At 41.0% G+C, this 10,505-nt stretch overlaps 1 protein-coding gene across 1 annotated transcript; it reads left to right on the top strand.

Annotated features, from left to right (window-relative positions):
• Positions 1-820: 820 nt before the first annotated feature.
• BMP10 (bone morphogenetic protein 10) lies at positions 821-8,234 on the top strand. The gene is made up of 2 exons (XM_006267172.3): positions 821-1,216; positions 5,016-8,234. The coding sequence occupies exons 1-2, from the start codon at positions 883-885 to the stop codon at positions 5,960-5,962; spliced, it is 1,281 nt and encodes a 426-aa protein (XP_006267234.1). The 5' UTR covers positions 821-882; the 3' UTR covers positions 5,963-8,234.
• The last annotated feature ends 2,271 nt before the right edge of the window (positions 8,235-10,505 follow it).

Below are 10,505 nucleotides of genomic sequence, written 5' to 3'. Positions count from 1 at the left end.
TACTCTGACCCACAAGATCCTGTTCTACAGTGAATCTCTAGCCTAACAGGACTGCACAACTACCAAGCTCTATGCACCTTGACAGTTTAATCACACCAGTTCCACTGCATCCAGAATCTCTCCAGCACTTCAAATTGTTATTGATCCTTTCTCTTTTTTTAGCTCCTAAGAGGCCAAGCCATGGACCCACAATGGACCAGGACTCCATTGTGCTAGGGGCTGTATCAGTGTAGAACAAAAGGCCAGCGTCTGCCCCAAAGAGGCTGCAATCTAAGACAGGCCTTGAACTGGAAGCATTGTTTCCAAAACATAATTTGATAGAGGACATTGGTGTAACCCTATTAATCCTTGGTGCCTTAGTGGGGCTTTTGTTTAGTGCTGGTATGAAGCCTAGAGCTATGTGACATTTGCATGATAGCATGAAATCACAACAGTGTGGCATGCATGAAAGTTGGCCATATGCAAGTCAGTTGAGCGGGGTAAAGAAAAAGCTGATCATGTCCAAGGCAAAAATGGTCCTATCTTATAGTGTCCTTGAGCAGAATGTTTACAAAATGCTCATTAAGGGAGAGGGGGATTGTGAGATAGCAACAGAAATCTGGTGCACAGCTTACACTACAAGAGATAAGAGAGGCAAGGCTACCATAGGCGAGAGCATGTTATATCCAATTACTGAGACCTGGTTTTGGGGAGGAGGGGGCTGAGAGGGAGTGAGAAAGGGAGCGAGGGAGCGAGAGAACTGATCACAAGCTTCAGGCCAGGGCTTCCAAACTTGTCATCTCTCTGTGACACAATCTGCGTACAGTCCAGAGGATAAAATAGCCACTTAGCCCACACGAGAGTTAAACCTTGTTGAGTCTGGTTGGAGACTAGAGAGAAGTAATGGATTCTGTTGCCCTTCCACTGTGGGCAGCCCTCTACTTCTTGGTTCACCTGGCAGCTTGCAGTCCCATCATGAGCCTGGAGCAGTCTTCCCTGGAGGAAGATGTCCCCCTCTTCGATGAGGTTCTTTCAGAGCAGGACGGTGTTGATTTCAGCGCATTGCTTCAGAACATGAAAAATGAGTTCCTGAAGACACTGAACCTCTCTGATATTCCCCTGCACGACACTGCTAAGGTGGACCCTCCAGAGTACATGTTAGAGCTGTACAACAGGTTCGCCACTGACAGTACCTCAATGCCATCGGCAAATATTATTAGAAGCTTCAAGAATGAAGGTAAGATCTGTGCTCCTCTCAGTGAATTAGCTCTGAGCAAACTTTGCTTATAACCAGCCAGGCGTGCCTTTACAGTGCATGGAGCACGAAGGCTGTGTTGGTGCAAAAGGACTTACCAGTGATTTGGAAGAGAGGCCATTGGGGATAGGAAACTAATCTGCCATGTGCCTGTTTTACTCAGATCCCATTCCCATGATGTATCCTTTTCCCCTATCCTTTGCCTGTGTGTGCCGTCCAGATGGTCAGTATTTTCAGGCAAGAACAATGCCTCCTTTTATATTAGTACAGCATCTAGCATCTATTGAATGCATAAGAAAAATAGATCATCATCATCCCAGGAACCTAAGTACCATTTGCATACCACCTATTCAGCCATCAGATTTTCTTGTCCATTCAGTTAATGGAAAAAATGTCTTCCACAACCCACACACTAGTAAAAACTTTTTTCCGTTGGGAAGTATTTGGTCTTCATACATCTTTAACCAGTTCATTAAACATGGATTTTTACTGTTGTTATTTCTCTAGTCACTTAAACTTGCTACTTAACTTGTTTGTATTGTTCAAAATTCTCATGCTTTGGTGTGTGAAATAAGGTCAACAGAATTTATAGGAATATATACAGCTAGCAGCTTTAGCTTTGCTAAAGTTCATGGATCATTTTAAATGGATGAAGTATTTTTTCAACTTTTTTAACCAAAAAAACCCATGAAGTCCTGGGTTTAGAAGATTATGAGTATTGTGGAATTCAACATTTCCTAATGAGGGAAAAGTATTGCTTACATATAAGTAGTCCTAGTTCATAGTGTGTGTACAAGTATGCATGAGCAACCTGCCCTGCAGTTATATACTCAAAATGTTTTTCAACAAATCATGGATTATGTTTAAAAATATAGCAAGTTGATATATTTTTTTCTGATCAATTCAGCTTTATGGGGGAGAATTCCAGTAAAAATGGATCATCCCCTACACTAATGAAGTGCACTACTGTGAGACAGCAAATACTTTGTAAGAGATGTAGGTGCAGCAACACAGCCAGATGCTAGTAACTGAATCCAGGCTAGTCATGAGCTATGTTATACTTCATTCAGGCACGTGCATTCTTATCCAGCAAGATGTGTTTTGTGTGAAGGGACGCTGCCTTCCAGAATCAGATCTAATTTAATTGTGCAGTTCTTCAGCTTGGCAATTACATTTAAGGGAGGGCTGGAATGCAAATCACTAACATTCACTGGTGAACACTACTCAGACAAGCCTCCCAATGGAAATTGATGGGTTTTCTTGTAAGAATAACTGCTCATCGTTGTAAATTAAAAAATCACAATCTGGTCCTGAAGATATACCAGATAATGATTGGTGTTCTTTTCTGACTCTTGCAAATTTAAGGTGAAAAAGTAATAATTAATGTAATTTTGGGAACTCCAATACGGTAGAGGAAAGAGCACTGCGTGGCTTATTGCATACAGCTGAAGTAATTTAACAGACAACAATGTAATAATTCCAGATTTGCATCATTACAAATGATCTCAGAGTATGATCCTTTAATGTTAGTCAATGTAGCAATGCACAACTCAGTTAATTATGGAAATGAGGCAGCAATCTCAAATAACATTTTCATCATCACATACGTTTTGTGATAGCTATGTCAAACTTGGCGTAACTTTTGGCCTTCTCAGAAGGTTCTTGTCCTTCTTATCCAGAACTATGAGCACAGGTTGAGACACTCCTATGCTAATGCAAATGCCCTTTTCTATACACTCAGGGTTTAGACAAATTCTTGTAGTTGTCTCCTTTACATGGCTAGAACATCTAGTGAAAACTAAATCTGCAGTTATGCTGGTAAGAGATCACATGATCCAATCCTTATATTCACCTACTGGTAATAATGAAAGCTGCTGATAATAGCAATTTCCTTGTTATCTATTAAACCCAATAAATCAATTATTAATTCAATTGTTCGCATAATTTCATGACAGTATTAATGAAATTTGTGTGCATCTGGGTGCAGTTGTTTATCAAGAGAAATCTGTACCCCATTACAGATATGACTGTACTATGGCCACTGCTTAAAAGCTGTAACAATATTTCTCTGCTAAATTCTCTTCCCAGTGTATCTAGTAGCATTGAGAAGGACATTTGGCCCTTTCAGAGGTTTTTATCAGTCTGTAGGGCAAACCCCCATCCTGACTTCCTTATAAAGACATTAATTCCTTTGTCTATGAATTATTCACTCATTTTCCCACAAGGATGTGACCCACCCCTTTTGATGAATTATTCATGCGTATCTTCTATGTGGTCAGCTGAGATTTCTCTAGCCCGGAGATTGCAGGTATCCCCATGACAGTAGGTTTGTTTTCTATGATCCTGCGTGTTGGGAATCAGAAAGGCCATTCTAGTTCTGAAACCACGGTTTTCAGGATGGCTGATAATGCTGAGTCCAAATCCTAGAACCCAATCCTGGAAATCTTAAACTATGAAATCAGGCCACTCCAAAAAAACTGGGGTCCCACTGATGTCAAGAGACCTATTCATTGCTTCAAGTTCACTGTTTGCTCAAGTGCTTGTCTATATCAGGGTAAATAATGGCAGCTTTGCCAGCTGGGGAACATACAAATCTCAAAGCTATAGAAATCAGAGATGGAAAAATGTCTAGATGCCAATACCATCCATCCCCTCAGTCCTTGCTGGGATGTCTTCTAATCTCCTAATCTGGCTTCAGAGTTATAACTTTGACGAAGAAATGCAGCGTTACATACAGAACATTTTACTAAATGGCCTGTATCTATGAAGGAATGGTGCTATAGAAACATGTGATGAAGACAGAATAGAGAAATGGATAACGTGTTTGCTGAATGTTTTGTAAATTAATAATATCAAAAGCTTCTGAATAAATACAGATATTTTACCTGACTTGGTGAAAACCCATTGTGTTCAATAGGAATATTGCTATTCGTTAGGTTTGGAATCAGGCCTACTCTAAAATATCTTTTTTCATCCCTCTTAATATGTCTTCATCTTTGGTACTTGCTCCCTTAAGACACTGTCAGAGGTTTGAGAAATTTGTTTCGGGAAATTCCAGCAATGCCTCATCATAAAAAACAGTTGCTCAGTGGTGCGGTTTTCACCACCGTGTATAAAGTCTCCAGTGACTGTCTGAATTCACAATATACTCTAGGACTGTGATAAAGACAAAAAAATTGACGGTATAGAAAGAAGATTGTGCTATTAATGTGGGAAGTATGCACCCATTCCACGCAGCCATAGATCCTGTGTTAATAAAAAGATAGATATAATTCAACCTGCTTTTGCTGCATAAGCATCTTGTAAAACATTCTGCCTATCTCCAGTCCCTCATTCGTTTTCAGCTGGATCAAGACTCTTCAATGCCTGCAGTATAAATGTTGCCTAATGTTGTTATCCTCCTGTTAAGTAGCTGCTATATTTCACCCTAAAAAATGCCTTCCTTTCAGTGCTGGGTAAGTGAGGACAATATATTTATAGTTTGTGTAACCTGTAAGTGCATATCATAAAGGACATTGGTAACTATATTGGTGGAAATGAGATCTGAGAACCTAAGTTCATTAGCATTATCCTGGTCTGAGCCTGCTTCCTATAGGATCCAGTACAAACCACGTGTTTCCTTGATGATCTGATTATAATTTTGTTTGAAAATCAATTATCATTTTCCTGTAACCATTCACACTGAAAACTAGAAACACAAGGCGTGAAAGACTGGGTCGTGTGTGTGTATGTACTGATGGAAACATTCCAAAGTGTTTATAAGGATTTCTCTCATTTCCAGACCTGACTTCCCAACCCACTGCTGTTACTGGAATCCGGAAGTACCCTCTTCTATTCAACGTATCCATCCCTCATCACGAAGACATCACCATGGCAGAACTGAGACTCTACACACTGGTGGAACGAGACAGAATGCTCTATGATGGGTTGGATAGGAAGGTCACCATTTTTGAAGTACTGGAGAATGACCATGTGGGAAGAAAAAGAGAGGAGAGAAAAATAGTGGTGCTAGCATCCAGGCAGATTTATGGCACTGACAGTGAATGGGAGACATTTGAAATCACGGATGCCATCAGGCACTGGCATAGGTTGGAGCTGACCGCTCACAGGCTAGAGGTGCAAATAGAGAGTAGAGAAGGAGAGGAGCAAAATGGAGAGGGGAAACTTGATATTGACATCAACTCTGAGGCCAAGCACGTGCCATTGTTGATTGTGTTCTCAAATGACCAAAGCAATGACAAGAAAGAGGAGAAGCAGGAACTCAATGAAATGATAGACCATGAGCAGCTGCTGGACTTGGAGACTCTGGGAGCGGGCAGCTTCCAAGACAGGCCAGGAGAAGAAGCACTTCTCCAAATGCGATCCAACATCATTTATGATTCTACTGCCAGAATCCGGAGGAACGCCAAGGGCAACTATTGTAAAAGGACTCCACTCTATATAGACTTCAAGGAAATTGGATGGGATTCCTGGATAATTGCCCCGACCGGCTATGAAGCTTACGAGTGTCGCGGAGTGTGCTCCTACCCTTTAACAGAACATGTCACACCAACGAAACACGCCATTGTCCAGACATTGGTTCACCTGAAGAATCCCCAGAAAGCTTCCAAAGCCTGCTGCGTGCCTACCAAACTTGATCCTATCTCCATCCTCTACTTAGATGCAGGGGTGGTTACTTACAAGTTCAAATATGAGGGCATGGTCGTGTCAGAGTGTGGCTGCAGATAGTAGAAGGAAATGCAAAGTCAGTGGGTGCACGAGGGGAGTATTTAATAATTCAAACTGTAAATTTGTACATTTTTGGATTTCCTATTTAATGAGGTTATTTAATGAGGTGTGTACAGATAATTCTATGTTTCATGCCATAGGGAATGGGCAGGTCATATGACTATAGGGAAATGTATATTTTGTTCCAGTGTTTGCTTCTTCTCACTGTTTAACTTGTCCAAATTATGAGAAGCTTCCTTTATAAACAAATTGAAGAATAAAGACCAAATCTTTGGGTATGGAGGATTTTTAGGTATGGCAAGGTGCCATACTATAATGCTTGAGCTTTGTTTCTTTAAAAATGTTTCTGTCCTGTGATCTAGGATAGTATGTAGCCTTTGCATGGACTGAATTGGAAAAAATAATGTGGTATGATACATCTATTATATTATAACATTTTCTGAAAGATGCATTCCCATCCTTCCTTCGCCCACTGAGTTAGTATTTTTATTCTCAGAATATTCCTCTAGCTTTATGCCGCAACTTCTCATTTTCATAGACAAAACTTTCCTACTGATGTGCTTGGAATCAGTTATAACATTTTAAAATAACTACATTTACACAATTTGTAATCAATGAAATTGCAAGCACAGTGTAATTACACTCACTTTGGATGTTTGGATTGAATAATAAGCTAAATATTATGAAAATATTATGCAAAACAAAAAAAGGTACAAACCAGCATGTTTCCAAAGGCTAAAAATTATGGGCGAAATTTTCAAAAGTGACTAAGTTTAGAGCTTATCACTTATCTGACAAAGAGACCAATGTCCAGATGCAACAAGTTATCTGGGTGGTTAATTGATATTTTAGATGCTTAACTCCTGTTGTTTTCAATAGAAGTTAAGCACCTTTGTGACTCTGAGCTTTAGGAACATGAAGGCTGGATTTTCAAAGTCATTCAGGTTTCCAAGGATGCAGACAGGTATCTACTAAGATTTTCAAATGCACCAAAGTTAAGTAACCTGCTCAACTGAAACCTAACCTCATCGGACACTTGAAACCCCCCGTAAGTCTCTTAAGACACAATGGGTGCATCCAGACAACTGTGCACGTGTGGATTGTAGAGCTGCAGACCCATCTCGGGTGCCACAAACTACATGCGCTACCCACGCAGGTGTTTGCTGCATTGCTAATTTGCATCACAGGAGGGGTTTTTTGATACCAGGAGACCTAGTGAAGTTAGGTTCCTAAGTCACTTAGATACTTTGCTCTTTAAGAAGTATCTGTACAAGCCTGGGTTTACAAACAAAAGTCATTTTAACAGGGATGGTTTTACCACTATCCAAAGACCAGATGGAAACTTCCCTATTTCCTGCCTTCCTCACTCAAATAATATGCTCATTTGCAATGTCAGGCAGCTCCATTGCTCTGACAAGCAGCCCCTTTGCCAACATGCAAGGTAGGAAATGTTCCTACTGTTTGTTTATTCTGGAAGCACGTTGTACATAACAATCCTGGCTTTGGAAATACAATACATTTGGCACATGTTATCTATTGAGGGCCAGAATTTCGGCTAGGACAAATCAACGTCGTAGCTCTGTTGAAGTCCTTGGAGACGCATGGATTTACACCAGCTGAAAATCTGCCTCACCGGTGTCTGTTTTATACATCATGAAATTATGTAAGGCAAAGAAAAAAGCAGTGTACCATTGCACTTACTCTATGTAGACCAAGGCAGAAAAGGAAAGCACTCTCTCCACCCTAGTTACAGAGAGGCTCTTTCCTTTATGTATGTGTTGAAGTTGTCAATTCATAAAGATATTGCTACCCGCCCCCCACTTAAACTATATATGATGGAGTCACATGCCATGTTTCCGCCACTCTTCTGCAACAAATCATACTGATAAGAAGGTGTCGGAGCTGAGAAACAATAGACCCGTCACTTTATTTATACTAAGCTGCAAATTTGTCAGATTCTTGGGAAAGTGTAAGTGACGTTGACTCTTCCAGCCCCAACCGGAGCCTACTGTACTGTCCCTGCATCTGTTTTACTCTTTTAAGGCAAAGTTATCCTTACTGGAAGCGATAAGAGACTTGTCTTTGAAAGAACTGACTCTGACACTCCGTGGGAATGAACTCAAAAGACTCTATCAGCTGAAGCCAGTTTCACCTAGGTTCACGCAAATCCTTCTGTGCTTCCCGTAATTTATTGATCTATTTATTGATGTCCACCTTTGTAATATAATGTAGAATACAAAATGTTTTATTTTTGTGCTTGTATGTAATCCCACTCTGATAAAAATCTTATACTGAACAGATTTTATGTAGAATCATTCTGCTGAAATCTGCTGCAAAATGCTGTGGTTTTAGTCTTAGAGATCTTTCTAATTACAGAATATGGTCATAGCAGTGATGGAAGAATGCATCTTGGAGCACATATGGTCTTTCCCACCATATAACAACTCTTTCAAGGAGTAGAATCCCTTTATGTGCCCTAGTTAACTAGTTTATTACAGAGAAGGGCAGTCTCAACTCAGGCTGTGCTTCCAGATAGTGGTCTATCAATGAAACTACATGGATTTCCATCATCTGAGGATCAGGTCTAACAAGTAGGCTGATGGGCCACATTACCATCTGGACATTTCCACTGTGGAGCTTTCACCTTTCAGTTTTCATCTTGGATAAATGGCAGTTTCAAAGAAGGTGAATAGCACATTTGCCAGACTGCAAAGGGTAACGGGCAACCTCTCAGTTCCTTTCAGTCACACTATATGAATGAATGTGGCATGCCCAAAGTATCAGCAATTCATATAAAGGCATTTACCCATAAAAATCCTTCACCATGTTAGAACAATATCAATTAGCTTTGTGATAAGCCATCTTTTACTCTTGTCTCTTTTCCACAGCTGTGCACATTGTAATGACCTGGTAAACATTATTTGCAAACTCTTCCTCTACTGAACAGTGTCAGAATTACTCAACTGCATGTCATAGGACTTTTATTAATAATATCCAATTATAAGTTTACTTTAGCTTATACTCTGGAGTAGAAAGGTCTATGATGTAATCACCCATCATTCTTATGCAGCTCCACTGCACTGGAACAGGTTACGTAGAGAGGTGGTGGAATCCATCCTTGGAGGTTTTTAAGGCCCGTCTTGACAAAGCCCTGGCTGGGATGATCTAGTTGGGGCTGGTCCAGTTTGCAGCAAGGGGTTGGACTAGATGACTTTCTGAGGTCCCTTCCAACCCTAACTTTCTATGATTCTAAAGCAGAAAACACAGGATGGTGGTAGGGAACAGAGGCATAGAAAGCAGAAGGGACTCGCGTCATGAAGGGTTGCAAAGTTCTGCTCTTAAAATGAGATGCACATATTGGTTCACACTCAGAATAAGTGTGGTTCCCATCAACTGTGGTTCTCACACTGAGTATGTTGTTATCCTTTTATGAAAATCTTGACTGACCCACAACTTGGTGAAAAGGTTTTGAATCCACACGCAACTCAAACAAGCACCTCAAAAAGTTGAGATTTCTTCAAATGATCATGTCTCTTGTGCCTGCAAAACTGGACTAGAAACTGCTCAGGAACAGACTTAACTTTACAGTTTTCTCATGCTGCTAGCTGCCAGTGGAAGTACTCAGAAGTCCTGACGCCTGGTCCCATGTTCTTCTCCACAAGAACACCAAACGTGCCATGGTTTCATGGTACGTGGCAGATCCAGCCATCCTCATGACTGGACATAGAGCATAAATTTGCAGCTCATCATTGTCTGCAACCCTTTCACCATTGTAATGCCTAAGGAGGTGATAGGTTGGGGTATTTTGCTAAGACAGGCCAGAGTTATGTTTTGTACTGGCAGGAAATGAAAGCATTCCCTCTTCCTAGCAATGGCTATTTGTTTGGTCAGGCAAAGGCAAACCTGGCAATGCCTTTCAGCAATTCACGCTCTGTGAGTTCTGTTCATCGCCTAATCCACTGCTTCTGGCCCTACTAATGAGCTTTCTCTCTCTCTCTCCCTCTCTTTCTATCCTGAACAACACACACAGCCAAAACCAGTATTGCAGCCCAATTCCATTCTCCCATTCTGCATCCTGTGAGAAGTTTTCACTGTCGCCAAATTCTCCCTCGAAAGACTCTTGTACTTCCCTTTAAATCCTAGGTAGGGGGAGAGGCAAGTGTTCTTCCATTAGCCAAGGTCTTTGATATGGCTGCCTGAGGTGTACCTGAGAAAGGTGGAATTGAAAAGCCTGTATTAGCCCTCTGTGAAACAAGAAGAGGGGTTGAGCCTTGAGGTATTTGTGCCCCAGATTTGGGATCAGCTGTCAGCTAAAGACATGTGCATAAACAAGTGGAGTTGTTTCCTGAAAATCCCTCATGCAGCCCAAACTCTTCCATGCAGATCTGAGGATTCAGCTCAAGTGACTCGAGTTGAAAATAATCTGCACTTCTATAGCACCCTGTAGGGGACGCTAAAAAGACTTTGCAGATGGTGACCCACTAACCTGATACCATGGTGGCCTGGTAAGTGATATCATTACTTTCACTTTACAGAGGGACAG

The sequence above is a fragment of the Alligator mississippiensis genome, chromosome 7 (genome assembly GCF_030867095.1).
Source record: "Alligator mississippiensis isolate rAllMis1 chromosome 7, rAllMis1, whole genome shotgun sequence".
NCBI classification, from domain to species: Eukaryota; Metazoa; Chordata; order Crocodylia; family Alligatoridae; genus Alligator; species Alligator mississippiensis.
The sequence above is the reverse complement of the archived record's forward strand: the minus strand, read 5'-3'. Positions and strand labels throughout refer to the sequence as shown.